This window comes from Syngnathus acus, chromosome 22, assembly GCF_901709675.1.
Source record: "Syngnathus acus chromosome 22, fSynAcu1.2, whole genome shotgun sequence".
In the NCBI taxonomy this organism is placed as follows: Eukaryota; Metazoa; Chordata; class Actinopteri; order Syngnathiformes; family Syngnathidae; genus Syngnathus; species Syngnathus acus.
Window position 1 is genome coordinate 10,320,833 of NC_051106.1, and position 15,488 is coordinate 10,336,320.

General features: G+C 46.3%; 1 protein-coding gene across 8 annotated transcripts in view; it reads right to left on the minus strand.

The window, feature by feature from the left end:
• Positions 1–15,488, minus strand: part of ralgapa1 (Ral GTPase activating protein catalytic subunit alpha 1) — a 44,565-nt gene that overhangs the window by 8,738 nt on the left and 20,339 nt on the right. For all 8 annotated transcript variants that reach the window (XM_037240942.1, XM_037240938.1, XM_037240937.1 and 5 more), the window contains 24 exons: positions 15,149–15,383; positions 14,828–14,995; positions 14,579–14,743; positions 14,272–14,465; positions 14,097–14,195; positions 13,816–13,971; positions 13,574–13,702; positions 13,373–13,498; positions 12,957–13,015; positions 12,680–12,788; positions 11,444–11,554; positions 11,304–11,372; positions 11,078–11,215; positions 10,828–11,011; positions 9,901–10,019; positions 9,549–9,668; positions 8,822–9,449; positions 8,634–8,749; positions 8,413–8,537; positions 6,680–6,751; positions 6,477–6,600; positions 6,099–6,254; positions 4,555–4,713; positions 3,628–3,755 (listed from right to left, as the gene is read on the minus strand). In XM_037240942.1, the coding sequence (XP_037096837.1) occupies positions 3,628–3,755; positions 4,555–4,713; positions 6,099–6,254; positions 6,477–6,600; positions 6,680–6,751; positions 8,413–8,537; positions 8,634–8,749; positions 8,822–9,449; positions 9,549–9,668; positions 9,901–10,019; positions 10,828–11,011; positions 11,078–11,215; positions 11,304–11,372; positions 11,444–11,554; positions 12,680–12,788; positions 12,957–13,015; positions 13,373–13,498; positions 13,574–13,702; positions 13,816–13,971; positions 14,097–14,195; positions 14,272–14,465; positions 14,579–14,743; positions 14,828–14,995; positions 15,149–15,383 (3,689 nt within the window). The remainder of the gene's footprint in view (positions 1–3,627; positions 3,756–4,554; positions 4,714–6,098; positions 6,255–6,476; positions 6,601–6,679; positions 6,752–8,412; positions 8,538–8,633; positions 8,750–8,821; positions 9,450–9,548; positions 9,669–9,900; positions 10,020–10,827; positions 11,012–11,077; positions 11,216–11,303; positions 11,373–11,443; positions 11,555–12,679; positions 12,789–12,956; positions 13,016–13,372; positions 13,499–13,573; positions 13,703–13,815; positions 13,972–14,096; positions 14,196–14,271; positions 14,466–14,578; positions 14,744–14,827; positions 14,996–15,148; positions 15,384–15,488) is intronic.

The following is a 15,488-nucleotide window of genomic DNA, read 5'->3' on the forward strand; positions in this document are numbered from 1 at the left end:
GGAATTAGGATCAAAAGACAGGATGGAACACAACTCAGACATTAACCTTACTTTTTACCGTGCCATTACTGTTGCCTCTGATCTATCCCTCAGGTCCCGCTTTATAACATGGCCATGTGCTTTTGATAATACACAGAGTACGTATATACTAACTACTGTATGTCCTGAACAAATAATGACGACGTAATCATAAATATCATTGGATGTGTGAAAAGTCATTATTCTAGCGACTGCTGTCTTGGACTGAGATGATTTTTAGATAGACCTAGACATGGTAAGACCTAGACAAGAACCAAGAGCCCCAAGAATATCATTTTCAATTGGCTCAACTATGGTGAGGAGCCTTTTGGACCTGGCATGACCCGATTTCAGCACCAACAAAGTGTCTTCAATTTGTGAGGTCACCTTTCTACCATTGTGAGGGACACACTCTTCTTGTCTGTCACACGCTGCAGATTGTAGTCTCACTGGGACAATGGGCTCAATTGAGGGAGGGAGCTGGCAGACACAAGGCAGGCAGGCAGGCAGGCAGGCAGGCAGTCCGCTAGCGTTTGGCTGCTCTTGGTGTGCGGGTGTTGGGGATAATAGCACGACATGCCCAAAGCTGCCATCATTTCACTGGGAACACAGTGTGACAGAGAGGGAACAGCGGTGACACATACATCCAGCCACACACAAACAAGTGTGCTATCACACTGAGCCATATGCTGACCCCAGCCACATTACAGCTAGCCCTGCCAATCAACAACTACATGCACACCGCACGCACACGTCCACGCACACAATAGAACTAATCCTGAAAGCGTAAAGCGGCTACCCATAAACATTTAACATTGGATGGACGGCATACATTTGGATATTCGGCCATGCAAATATACTCTTGCTAAAATGGGCTATGTGTGTGCGGGGAGCGGCTTAGCATCCCTCCGGCATTGTTCCCCCAGATGCACAATCATCTCAGAGCAGATGGAGGACGGCCACAGCTTGCTCTTTAACCCACACTCCAAACAGTTCTCAGGTGCAAATAAATATTCACTGTGGAAGATCGCGGTGCCGCTTTTCCAGTTGTTGGTCGGAATACGACAGTCGGCCTATTTATCCGATGTGTCGGGCAGTGGTGTCAAATGCGAGGCCCACATCATTTTACGCGGACCTTGAAGGTAGACCTAGTGCCTCGACATTTCGATACTGCCATTTTTTTCTTTTTTTTTACCAATCACACTTTTCAAATAAATGGAATAATATTTGAACAAAAAGACATTTCAATTTAGAGAAGGAAGGCCCTGCCTGCCTCCAAACTCTTGTCCTGGTTGAAACAACGGTGTTGGTTTGATCTATCGGCACAATCTTGTTCTCTCTTAAAAAGCTCGCCTTGAAATTGAATTTTTAATCACGTCCGACAGTGTTCTTTCCCGTAAATCAATCTTTGGTAGGTAGAATTAGCTCAACTAATCAGAGGGCTAAACATAGCAGAATATTTATCTGAACTAATAATAATGAATAATAAACCTCTACAAGTTGGAAAGGTTCAGATGGTGTTTAGGACAACAGAAAAGGCGCGACACTGAGATAGTTGTACTTAAACACAGCTGCCCTACAAACTTGGCATTGTGTGTGTGTGTGTGTTTGGATGGCTGTGGTCATGGTGAATGAATGATCAGAAGAGTTGGAAGGCAGATGGACTGCCCTCAGGGCCAAAGGACAGAATGTGAGACACAGACAGGGGGGCGGGGGGGCAAGGGAGTAAAGCAGTGACACGTTGCGCCCTGCCAATATTCTTCACTCCCCTCCGCTATTTGCTTGTATGGCAGGCAGGCAGGCAATGTGCTCTTCCATCCCTTATGTCACAATGCACACAACATAATTGCACTCAGCAGAGAGAAAAGCAACACCAAGGACTGCGTGAATGCACAAGCTCATTGCCGTGCTGCATCCTTCACCAATTTGATGATACAAAGCTACGTGGAGGCTGCGCCAATGTAAAGGCTTCTTCAAACGTGCCCTTCGTTTCAGGCTACAATGCAACAAAGCCACTTATCAAATCTTGTAGTATCTGATGTGTACACTGTTCCCTCATTCATGGCAAGGGCTACCATAGATGCTTCTGCTTGTTTGGAAACAAACAAGACAGTTTGTCCCATTTTTTTTCTTGGCCGGAACTGACTCATTGAAGAACTTGTATTCATTTGTTCAATAAATTGTAAAAAGATCAAGCGAATGGAAGAGGAACAAACTATTGAATAAGATAAGAAGAAGGAGGAGAAAGCAGAAACGACAAAACATTTCCAATTCCACGGCAACAACGTGCATGACGATCATGACGTCAGAGTTCAATTGAACTTTTGAAAATCAATGTTCAGAGTTCAAGCCATCTTTTGAAAATCAATCATCATCCATATTGGTTCAAAGAAAAAGTCCAAATGGATTTGACCGCCAAGCTCATCTTTGGGTACGGATGGACATTAGTGGCCACTGCCAAAAAGCTCCCTGCATTTATCCTCTTGCAATAAGAAATAACGATGAAGCGGGCAGAAAAAGATGAGAAGATGAAACACACAGAGGTGTCCAGGCAGAGGGAGAAAAGGCAAGAAAGAAGTGACAGACGTGGAGACAGTGAGGACTAAAGACGTGCGTGTGTGTGTGTGTGTGTGTGTGTGTGTGTGTGTGTGTGTGTGTGTGCGTGCGTGCAGTTGAGAGCGTGAGAGTCAATAATGAGTGATTACTGTAATTCAGGCTGTCAGAGGCATCGACCTGCTGCTGTCACCGATCAATACTCACCGGGACACCGGCGGACACACAAACATCTCCAGACCGCCCGCGCGTACATATCGCTTGTGACATGACATGGCTTCCACATGCTCGGCGGTATGGATAGAAGGAAAGCCATGTCTGTCACCCTTACGCAATCTCAACAAAGACAGCCAGAAGAAAGAAGCTACATGGACAAGGTGGACTTTGTTTCATCTTCATTCAAAAACAGGTCATTATTTCAATGACATCAATTAGGATTCGGTTACTGGAACGTGTCAGAAAATACGCAACAATTCTCCTGATTGTTTCCCAAATTTGAAATTAAAAAAGGGATCTGAACAACCCAAAATATTTCTTCGCGGTTGACCCTCAAAACACAAAATGTGCGACATTCTCGACAAGAGACTATGACTGGATGAATGTCTGTCTGTCTGTCTGTCTGTCTGTCTGTCTGTCTGTCTGTCTGTCTGTCTACCTGCAAGCAGCATGAGTGCCAACTGCCTTATTTTCAAAGCGAAGGAGAGAAAGAGTCAATCGATAACAATTGATGAAAGTGCCATCACTTACGATCATACAGACAGGCTGAACGCACGCACGCACGCACGCACGCACGCACGCACGCACGCACGCACGCACGCACGCACGCACGCACGCACGCACACCTGTCTTTCAGTCCCTTGCGCAATTTTCCACATGTTCACCTAAAGGGACAAGCCGGGTTATTTCTTGCTCAACTTACTTCACTCTTTGCAGGAGCCTTTGTGGCAGCCTCCATTTTCACCCAGCCTCTTTCGGGACTCTTCTTTGTTCATGCGCTAAACATTTGTCAACTTACATTTCAAGGTCCGATTCTTCCAAGGTTTTTTCAAAGGATACAAGTTCTGGTAGAGAGGAATGAGCGATTTCAGCGCCCGACTGGCATTGATAGCCGTGGCTCTGACCACCGTTGGCAAAATCTTCATGTCCACAATGGCGCCGTCAAACAGTGGACCAAAAAATGGGACCTGCGGTGACAAATTGTGTTGGGACTCATTCAATAGACAGAAGCCATTCCAGTTTATTGCTATAACATAAATAATAAGTTAATCAACAGTGAATTGAGCTTTGTCAAAGAATCCTCCCTGACAGTCCTGACACATAATGTTGTTACAGTTTGGAGGAAGTTGTTTTTATGATGGACTATTATCTGATTGAGGCTGCTTCTTTTCAGATTCAATTTGATATTCTGCTCAAGGAATCTACCCAAGAGAATATATATATATATATTTTTTTTACATTTTATTTGATTGAATCAATTTGAAGAGCTGGGCTCCAGCCCATTTGCTCCATGACGGAATACAGTGCTTTCAGGGCAACAATGCAGAAAATATCTCATCTAACTTGCTTTCAGACTCACCATAATTCAATATTTGACTTGAAGGATGAATGAAACAGAAGATGTTTATGTTATTAGTGCTGTGGTATCTACAGTATGTCATACAGGGAAGAGAAGGAAAAAAAAACAACCCCCCCCCCCCGCTTTTATTGTGTTAAGTCTCGTTTTCGCTATCGGTGCCGCGATATTAATGTCTGTGCTTTCTTTCTTCTAAAACATAAAGCAGAGCAGCATCTCCCTCCCCGAATTGTCGGACCATCTGGATGCAGATGTCATCTGATACGTCCGTGTGTCAAAGGTGTCAATTCAAATCATATGAATTAACATCATTCAGTGTCATTGAAAATCTGCATTTCAGAAGCTATTAAATTGGTCTTCCTACAGTATCATTGCCGTTATAATTGACAAAGTAAAGAAATGGCCAATACCTCCGGTTTTTTGAGGATATGGATGGAATACATGTGGTTTTTCATGGGGTAAATGACGATGAGCACGTCACCAAACTCTGTCGGGATGATTCCTCGCCGATAGTCTCTGGAATGCTCCGACCAAACAATGTGGACTTCGTCGTTGCCCAGGTGTCTCAGCTGTCAAGACAGGAAGATGAATAAAAAAAGATTAATACTGCTCTGCAATATGAACAAAACACATGAAAACCCATTTACTTTCGGAGAGACAACCTATTCAATGCCAAGCATATATGAAAGTGGATCCATCATACATCATACAAGGTTTTAGATTCCTTGGAAGTGTGTGTGTGTGTGTGTGTGTGTATGATGTTTGGTCTTGAGCGTGTGATTGAGTGAATGTGTGATGAAGGAGAGTGGACAAGAAGATGGAGTATGGACACAAAAACAGGGCCAAATCTGCAGACTGGCTGGTTGTGTGTATGAGTGGATTCACAAACACAACCTCAATGTCAGATAAAGCAAGCACCCTATTGTACTTTAACCATGCGTCCATTTTTTTATTATTATTATGCTTGCCCTCAATAAGGTCACAGCTGAGCTGCTGGACCCTCTCAAAACTGAGTGCGTGTGTGTGTGTGTGTGTGTGCGCACATCTATGAGTATGTCTGTTTGGTGGGACCATCAGCCATCAGCTGATCCGGGAAATGGATGGTGCAGCACCAGGCTGCAGTAATCCAATCAGAAGCCCGCAGCGACATGATAGGCCGACAAGCAGGAAGTTTGATCTGATTAAAGGGACATTACGGCCATGTGCAGAGTGCCCGCTGCCTGGGGGTTGACAGGTGTGCACACAAACACATACACCATCTCAAACACAAAACCTGGCTGCTGTGACGTTAATTCAACACCATACGCAAATGCAGATGTAATTGCAATAAAGAATTGTTTGAAAATTGGCTGGAGTGGCAACCAGTTCAGGGCGGTCCCAAGACGGCTGGGCTGGGCTGGGCTGGGCTGGGCCTGCAACCCTCGTGAAGATGGGCTTGGGCTCTTCACAAAATGGATGGAGTTTGAGAAAACAAATGACACCAATGGGTCTGAGTGCATGTTTGCAAATGACCCACTCTCATTTGAACAGAAGATGAGTTACATTGGTAACGCTTGAATATTCTTGAATTTAAATGAATTCATTATGAATTGAAGAAGAGGGCAAATATTTTTATGACATTGAACCATTTTACATTCCACCATATTATGGTCGCCTGAGCAGCACAAAATATGTATGTGAACAAAAGTGCTCAGTTCCTCTATTGAGGGGAAAGTGTGTTTCCAAAAAAAAATCAATCAAAATCTGAAATGGTGAAAAACAGTTTATCTCTAATTGACTACTAGTCTAGCTTCAAACATGTATAGTGTCACATCTGTGAATTAATTCTATGGAGTCTTTCATCCCATCCAGCTCTGTCTGCATCAGACACATTGAATGGCTTGCTTTCTTTGGTTTCATGGAAGCAAATTCCAATCACTTTGACTCTCATGAATGACGAGTAAAAGTTGGTTACCTTCTTTGTGAGATTGTGGTCCTGGTCATGAGGCATTCGAGTTGAGACGTGGTAAATGACCTCTGTTGTAGACGTGGCATAATAAGGTGTGGTCTGCCCTGTGCTGCAGTTCCTCTGGAGTCCACCCATGAAACCACAGTGAGTGCTGAGGTCCACCTAAGGAACCCATATGAACATAGCACCCGCTTTACAAATTGTCAAGGTTCAACATCCAACTAAAGCCAGAGATACTCAAGTGGCAATTAAAGGGAAAACACACCCACTTTTCGAAACAAGGTTATTCATTTGTCGCTGCTCGTATATTTGGTGCGCAAGTGGATGCTGGCGTTTTAAGTGAGGATTATTGATTGGAAATAGAGACGGAGCCATTTTTCATACCTCCCAACCCAGTCCAGAGACAAAGTCTTCATATGCCTGGCTTCCTGCAGTGTTGGTGAGTATGGAGTGTTTGTCTTCTTGTCCTTCAGCGACATAAAAAACGGCTATTTTATGCGTCTCCCGACTAGAAAACAACAAAAGAGGAGAAACGTATTAAATGGGGGGACAAAGGTGATTGCACAGAAAGGTGCCGGTTAGCTCACCACTGCCGTGAGTCCAGGTTCTTCAGCTCTCTCAAAAGTTTCTCATTCTTCCGCAACAGATGAAAGTTACTCCTGAGAAAACAACACAAACACTTAGTCATAGAAAAAGCTGTCGGCCTGGCAACTTGGCTCAAAATGTGTCACGCTGCTGGAGTTTACCGGAGGCTTGTTAGTGATCGACCGAGAAAATTCAATTGATCTTATCTACAGCATTGGCCAAAACATTGTAGTCTGAAAAATCCAAACAAGCACAAAATTGCAAAAATGATACGACCAACTAGGAAAGCAACTTCTCCTAGTTGGAGAAGTTCTTCGCCAACGACAGTATTGCATGATCTCAACTTTCAGGGGCAAAATATACAAAGACAGAGACTCTATTTTTATTCAAGACAAAAGCCTTTTCATGTAAAACTGATAGACCCAGGGATCGTTCCAAATGTCCTGAGAGGATCTGCCTGCCTGCCTGGCTGCCTGCCGCCAATTTTAGCAGCACTGATCTCAAACCAGGACTGAAGCAGATGACGCTTGAAATGGACTCATAATGACACATCATTCATTTCTCTTCGAGAATGAGTGAAAAAAAAAACAACACAAGAGAAGAGAGAGAGAGAAAGCAAAGAGGCGGCAATTTGCTCTTTATTAAACTGATATGCGGTAATGGCCTCATTCTCTGCTCTCAAAGACTCCATTTACACTTTGGATTATTGAGTAAAAGAGACCAGACAAGACTGACGGGCTCTCACCATGGGCCAGTAATAATATATCTGAAGCAACATTTATTTATTTACAGTCTATCATTTGTTGTTACTAACATCTTCCATATTTTAGCTTAATTCAGTTTTTTCCCCCCCTTACACTTGTGCATCCTGTTTTCCGGTTTGCTTTTCACCCTTACGATTCTCAGCCTCAAGCACCACCTTTTATTCCACCCCCAGATGGGTTGATTTCGATCAATGGCCTCCTAGGCTCATTACAACACTCCTACACGCACACACATGCATGCACAAACACACGCGCACACACACTGCGCGTTAAGAAGTCTATTGTGCTGGCTGAATGCAGACGGTGTAATTCTCTGGATAAAGAGCAATGAGCATCCATTAGCGGCCCAGACACATTTATACTGATACTTTAACATTGTGTAGTTAAGCCCGGAGTCACTGAGAAGAAAATGGATGCGGCGCTTGCTTGAATGCGGTGGCGGGGGAGGCGCATGGGGTCTAATTAGCAGCGGACACACATCTTTTTGAACTTAAGGCCTCATTCAAATTGAGCAAGGATAGAGAAAAGAGAAACAAAAGCAAGCCTTTTCTGCATAGACTGGAAAGTCAAAGAAAGTAAGGAACGTATGCTCAAAGGCAACGACATATAAATATGCTCATCCTATTTAGCATCGAGCCAAATCGCCACAGAGCTTGTACAACTCTGAATGCGACAAACATTTGGGGGAAAAATAACTCTCTGAAACCCAATTTAAAGAGCTGTCACTCTAAACTGGACTGACCACTTTAGTGTGCCGCCCAAGAGCTTCGTTTGGGAGCATAAAAGGATTCATTCATTTGAGCTGTGTGGCGCGCGCTCGCTCGCTCGCTTTATGTTAGTGGGATAGTGGGAACGTCATTTCGATTTCTTTGTGTGTCTTGGCATGTGAAGAAATTGACAATAACGCAGACTTTGACTTTGGCTTTTTAAACACCTCGACCAAATTTCAAAAATGATGAAGGTCATCTCACCTTTTCTCCCAGGAGTTGAGTCCCAGCACGTTGATGAGGAGTCTGCAGTAGTAGAAGGCCGACTGAGGTGTCTGCGTCTCGGATTCGCACTGTTCCACTGCTCTCATGTTTAGCTCCTCGCCTCTCTGAAACACAATAGCAGATGAGGAGGAGGGAAAAAAACTGCCACCATGCATACAATTGATCAGAACTAAGCGGCCATCAATCTTTTCACGACGCACATGGAGCACAAACTCTCGCTCAGCGGCGCTTTGCTTCAAGATGGCGTTGATCACGTCGTTCTCCTGCTTCTCTGAAACGCACGCCGGTGGCGGGACCGGGATGTTGAGTGGCATTCCTGCCGGGGCAATTAGTCGAGATTAGCCAGCCGTGCATTCCTTTGAGCTGGGACGTGCGCGTTTCGGCCTACCTGCCCTCTGTAGACACTCGGGACTTGAGTATCCGAGGTACTGCAGCATTTCATCCAGAGCGTCATCTCCATCCCTCAGGGTATCCCATGCTGGAACCACCTCCCGGCAAAGCCGCTTTGCCAGCGGTGGAGCCAGAAGCTGCTCAAAGGCACCTACGACGTGTTCCTTGTTCCCTTCCGCCTGCCTCTCATCTTCCTCTTCTCCTCCACCTCTTTGTAGTCGCACAGTCTCTTCTTCTTCTTCTTCAGAGACATTGCTCACCTCTTTCTCCTCCTCCTCGTCCTCCTCCTCCTCCATCTCTGCCTCCAGCTCAAGACTTTGAGCTTCGTTTGCATTTCCTCGCTCCTCTGACTCTTCTTGATGGTCTTCTTGGCTGCCTTCATTTCGCTCCTCTGGGATCTTTTTGGTGGGGCTCCGTAGATGGAGAGTGGCGCTATGGGGGGACTGTGTGTGTGTCAAGATTGTGTGCGCAGGGCTGCTTGGGGAGCAGAGCGGAGGCCCGTAGAGGACGGCCGAGTCCCAGGAGTGCTTTCCTGCCACATCCCGAATAATAACGCGAACACAAGCAGGAGCGGAGGACAAACCAGCTGTCATTCCGCCTCCCGGTACGCCGGACTCTGAGCGAATCTGGAAAAGACACCGATAAGATGTTAAAGAACACCAGCAATGCCAGGGAAAGTGCGTGCTGTGTGAGTCCATTTGGCATCAGAAAGTTGAAAAAGTTACCTGAAGCACTGAGAGCAGCGTGGAGCCATTTAACGACAGGAACTGCAGATTTGGCGAGTGGAAGAGTTCAGGGCCGAGATCTGCACTCTCGCAGTATGGGTTGTCCTGGTTTTCACACACCTAGAAGTGAATGGTAAAAAATTGCAGAAAGAGAAATGTTCTGACAAATATTCTAAATGGAGAAAATACACCCAGCCCTGGTGGGCCACCATTTGAAAATACTCTACTACACTTTTGAATCTCGTGCCCCTTTCGACATTTTCTCTTGGAATCCTGACCACTTTTCCCGCCTTGGTCAATGTGGACTATAATAATATCAGGATAGAAACTCTTGCAAATAAATGAACAGTACCTGGCTGGAGAGAGTAGCGGGCCCTCCAGACATTGGGTAATGCCCCAGATGGTTGACAAGGTGGGTAATAACAGTCCTGGCTGCAATGGAAACCAGACCCTGCTGGATACGACTACGGACTACAGAGAGAAGACCAAAACAAACAAACAAACAAACAGAAGGGTCAGATCCGAAAGTGTGTGAAACATTTGTGAACTTACCAATGCTGTGCTTTCTAAACACATTTCATAATGCCTAAGAATCGAAAATAAACACTGTTGTGTGTGTGTGTGTGTACAGTAAGAGGATGACCGGACAGCTGTAACACCGGTGTGCCTGCCACTACTGCTGGCCCATCCGAGAAGAGGGTGACAGCGGAGCGACAGCTTGCGGACTTTCGCACCTCTGCCCACTTAGGCAATCCCGGCAAGCCTGCGTGTCCAGACATTGAGGCCTCGGGGCCAACCGTCTGTTAGTTTTCCGAGCAGCAGCTCGGTTAAGGGCATGGGACCTCTGGGGGTGCTCTCCACCTTGGATCCAATGTTGGGCAAAATATAATACATTATATATTGCTAGTAACTTGGATTTATTTTCTTAACATAAGTATTGGAAGAGACATTTGGTCCAGTAAATCCAAAAAATCCCATTTGAATTTGTCATGGGGCCTAACGACAGCTCCGCTCTGTCCAAGCGGTGCTTGTTGATACCATTTGCCATCCTGCCCCCGGCCGGCCGTCGGGAACGTGTTGCCACTCTAGCAGGAGTCTTGCCACGTCTTAGGCTGCCCTGAGGGGAGTCGCTACCCCTGGAGGATCCACAGGACGTGCAACTGGCTCATGAAAGACGCCCAGCACAATTCCCTGCTTCTACAACGTACACGGCCCGCTCCCGATCCACTGAATTTGGATGCTAAACAAAGATACGTATTTTGGGAGCTCAATCAAATACCTTCAGTGACAGGCTGGAGTTTGCTGGAGCGCTCAGATTCTGGACTGTGCAGCGGTTCGGGCTCTCGAAGGCTCTCTAACGGCATAAAGGGATCGTAGTCTGAACTTGACAGATCTGACAGCTGCAGTGGATAATACTTGGGGCTGCTGAAGGACTGCGCTCCGTACACACAGCCGTGCAACACCTGGAGAGGGAGACGAAGACTTTGCTAAAGATATTTGTGAGGATGCATAAGATCCATCATACATACCTTATAAATGCAGCTGAGCAGGGTCTTTGGCGGCTGCTCCTTATCTGGGGGGCTGCGCGTTTGAACAGCTTGAAGGAGAGTCTTTGGAGGGAGAGCCATCACCCAATCCAACAGACACAACAGGAGGGACACAACCAGCTGCACGAGACGTGGTCTTAAGGTTCGATTTTTTACAACAAAATAAAAAGCATGACATGGAAATGTGCAGTGTGTGTGTTCGCGCTACCCTCTTATCCAGCTCGTGAGGCGAGGACTCGGTTGTAGGTAGCAGGTGTGTTACGGTGGCGATCAGAATCTAGGAAAGAACAACGTCAGACCAATGACAAAGAATTGGGACGGATGGAAATAATTTGCCATTTGTCTCACCTCTACTATCTTCTTTGGAGTGTCAGGGGGAAATTTCTGAAGATGATCCACGTAACTGATCAAAAGGTGAAGAATGTCTGAGGCCACCAGTGCAACATTCTTGTTGGAGTACTGGGGGTGGGGAAAAAAAAAAGTCACTTCATGTCAATATAATCATCCTATTATTCGACTATTTACGACATGCCGCGTACATCATAATGCATTCAAATTGAGAACAGCATTCAAGTTAAAACATTGTGATTGAAAACTTTCATTAGCGAGAATTTGCATCGTCTCGAAAGGGGATTATAATTTACAAAGAAATCCCTTCGGATCAAAGGATGTATTCAGATGAGAACTAACGCAAGTGGCACTGCATGGAAATATGACAACAATCCCTCAAGCTTTATCCGGTTGTGTGACAGCGTGCGATAGTGTGCGCATGTCACGCAGCCCACGGCTGGGCCGGCCGACAGCGGGAAGGCAAAAGTAGACAAGATGTGTGCGTGTGATAGCGTTAAGTGTGTTTGTAACAGAGCTTGCAGCGCGCCCCCTGGATGGGCCTCCTATCTGAAGGAGGACCAAACATATTGACAGTCCAGGGTTTGCTCCCAGAACTAAGTGAATGCAAGTGTGTTCCGCAGCACTGGCTCCACTCGACTATTGGCTTCCGATACACAAGCGAGGGATTCCAAGGTGGAAAAGGTATGTGTGTGTGTGTGTGTGTGTGTGTGCGTGTGTTTGAGTCCACTTGGCTGCGGATGACACGGGTGCAAATTTGGACAGCGTCTCTCCCAATGCACAGGCTTCCCAGCCTGGTGGGCTGAAACACAACAGTCTCAGATGGTCTCGTCTCTACGGAGCGACTGAGGCAGGTTCACCGACCGACACACACAAAAAAATCCATTTTCCATCATACCTTGGCTCCGTCCGTGCATGTTAAATCCACAGACAAAGCAGCTGCTCAGTGCGCAGCCAGAGCTTTGGTGCAATTCAATGACCTTCACTTTGATTTTCATACATTGTAATATGTCGCAGCCCGTTTGCATAAGTCCAATTCTGTAAGCAATCATTACAAGAAGCACCAACCATAGCGAGCAACTGCATTATGGCTTTCTCAACTCTACACCAAAGTGAAAAGACAAATATTGCCATCACGCATTTTGACTAGATGATGTTAATTTTACTGACCAAAATTGTACTTGGTGGTTCAAGGGGGGGAAGAAGAGAAAACAAAAAGCGCAAATGACGACTGACCTTTAGAGTAACACAGATGACATTCAGAGCATCATTAATTTGTGGATGTTGAGTGCCATGAGCCAACTCCTCAGATAGCCAGATCCCCAGACAGCACAAAGCCACACACCTAACAAGTCAAAATCAAACACGACACGTTATCTGCCGAGAGATGACAAAATACGCTGCCAAACATTAGAAGACAATGTATTTCCCATGTTTTAGAAACCCGCCACTTAGCTAGCGTATGTTTGTTTTCCCGCTATGCCTCAATTGGCATTATAAAATGCAGATCTACCTCGCGGGAGCAGAGGGTTCATCCCTGGCAGAGGTCATTATCGTTTTGATAATGTGCTCCTGGAAAAACAAAGCACGAGAGAAACATGTCATTGGTCAAGATCAGTTGATGTCGAACCATTAGTAAAGTAACATGAGCAATCGGGGCAAATAAAATAGCTTGAAAGAACAAGCGCTTCCTGTCCCTCAGAGATAATGGCTGCTTAGCGATTCAAAACGTTTCTGCCTAGTCTGGAAACACCGAGCAAGCCTGAGACGCTGCCGTGCATGACAAGAGCAGTTTACACAGCAGCAAACAACAACATTACAGCCATTGGCTGTTTGAATTGTCAAAAGAATGACTGATGAGACATTAGTGCCAGGACGCCGGTGCAGAGAGGACCACCTGCAGCTTTGCACTTTGCACTCTCGGTTTACCTTCACGTCGGGGAACATGGTAAGCGCCACATCGGCTGTGGTGGGGTGAAGTGCGGGGAGCTCCCCGTAGAAGTTGGGGAAGCACACCAGGGATCCCAGAAGGATCTGGGCTTCCACTCTCGGAGCCTTGACGGGAAGAAGACAATAAGTATGGATTATACAGTCAGGCAAGTTTTTTCAATACTATTCCAAAGTCATTACGTTTAACGATGAGCAAGAGGTGACTCTTGAAGCCGCGATGATAAAGTCAAGAATCAACATGGTGGCTCCGGGTAGACCAATACTGAAAAAGCGGGGACTGCAGTGCTTGATGATGGTGTTGACAATGTCCTACATTGAAGAAGAAAGAAAACCAGTTCGTGGTGGTCGCATCGTTTTGTGTCTATGCTGCTACTTTCCAAAATGTTAACTTCAAGGAGGGCCAATTCAAAGGTTTGCTGGACCTGGTCTTGGTGCAGCAGTCCTTGGTGCATAATGTTGTAGAAGTGAGTGAGAAAGTCTGTGTTTGGGGACACATCTTGGCGTCTCTTCATAATCCTGCAGATCAGCTTATAGGCATGAAGCTTTCCCTGTTTGTAGCGCTCCGCCAGCATGGTGGCCTGGGTCGAGAGGCGCAAACATCGCGGTAAAACGTCAACAGACAGACATAAGCCGCTTAAGTTGGATTTGATCAACTCTTAGCCATACGCAACTGGCTGTTGTTGTGAACTTGAGCCTTGCTTACCTTAAAGAGCCATGGAGTGAGGATTCGAAGAGGCGGGATCAGAACCGGAGGTGGGGGAGATGACTGGTTGTCGTGAGAAATGCCCAAATTATCTCGGATCTGAAAATATTCAACAATCAAATTGAGAGTCGAGCTCTTTCTGGGTGTCGTGCGACTTTCGAGTCTGTGTCCACACCTTTGCGAGGTTTTGCCACAGTTCGCACAGGTAGTCAAAGACCTGAGCATGGATCTCTGGGTCTTTGATGCTATTCACATCTCCCAAGATACCCAGCATTCTCCGCCACATTACTGTAGCAACATCTGCGTGCCATCCGGTGAGGGAGCCACCTGCCATCACGCTACAGTCCTCACCGGGGAACTCGGTGGTTTCTAGCAACGAGCCAATCCGTCATCAATCGTTCGTTCGTTCGTTCGTCCGTTACGTGCCGCCACATCAAAGAAAAACAACGTTCCCCGACGTGCGCGCGAGCGAGGATGATTACCGAGATCATCGGGAGTCTGCAGCACCGAGTTGCGCAGTTTTTGATCCAGCTGCAAGTGCGCGTGGGAGTGCGTGCGAGCAATGTGCTCTGCCGTCAGCGTCGCTGGAGAAGGCGTCTGTGAACGAGAGCCCCCGAGAGAGTGCATGGGAGAGGCGCTCTCAGAACCTGGACATCAAGACAAACAATGAGCTGCTTGATGTCAAAGAATTAGAGCAGTTGCCTCTTTGAACCATAAATGAGTGCACAAACCAGTGACGGTGACTGTGTGGCTGAGGCTACTGGTCTCGGAGTCAATATGGAGCGTGGTCAAACTTGCCACTTCGTGCTCATCGCAAGCAACACCACCTCCCAGGCTGTCCTGGTCCAATGAGCTTCCTCGATCTCCACCACCAAAGGGTTCCGAATTAAATGCAAAATCTATTCAAAGGGAAAGTGGAATACATAAGCGTGAAACATTTCCACTTAACATACTGCAGAAATATAAAATCAAGGACATGAATTTTAAAGCTGCTCTTTTGAGGTAACTATCGCTAAATTCCTTTTTCAAATGTTGACACGGTAGGCACTCACTCTCAAACTTGCACGCGGGGTACTGAAAAGCATTAAACGAGTCCGATTGGCTGTCGGAACTGACGACATCCGAGCCGCTGGCACTGGCGGGAGAGGTCCACTCGGAAGGAACCCCTGGATCGTCAATAGGTCTCAGGTCATCTGGGGCTCGAGATCCAGGACTCTGGCCAGCCTCGAGTAGCTCCGGCAGGTCCTGTGGAACTTCTAGACTGCCCGGGCTGCTGCCACGCCGCTCCTAAAGAGAAGGATAGATAACTGGGATCATTGTGACACCTTGAGCAAATCAAACAGAAAGGTGACTCACTTCACAATGAAATGTGATATACACTGTACATGTGCA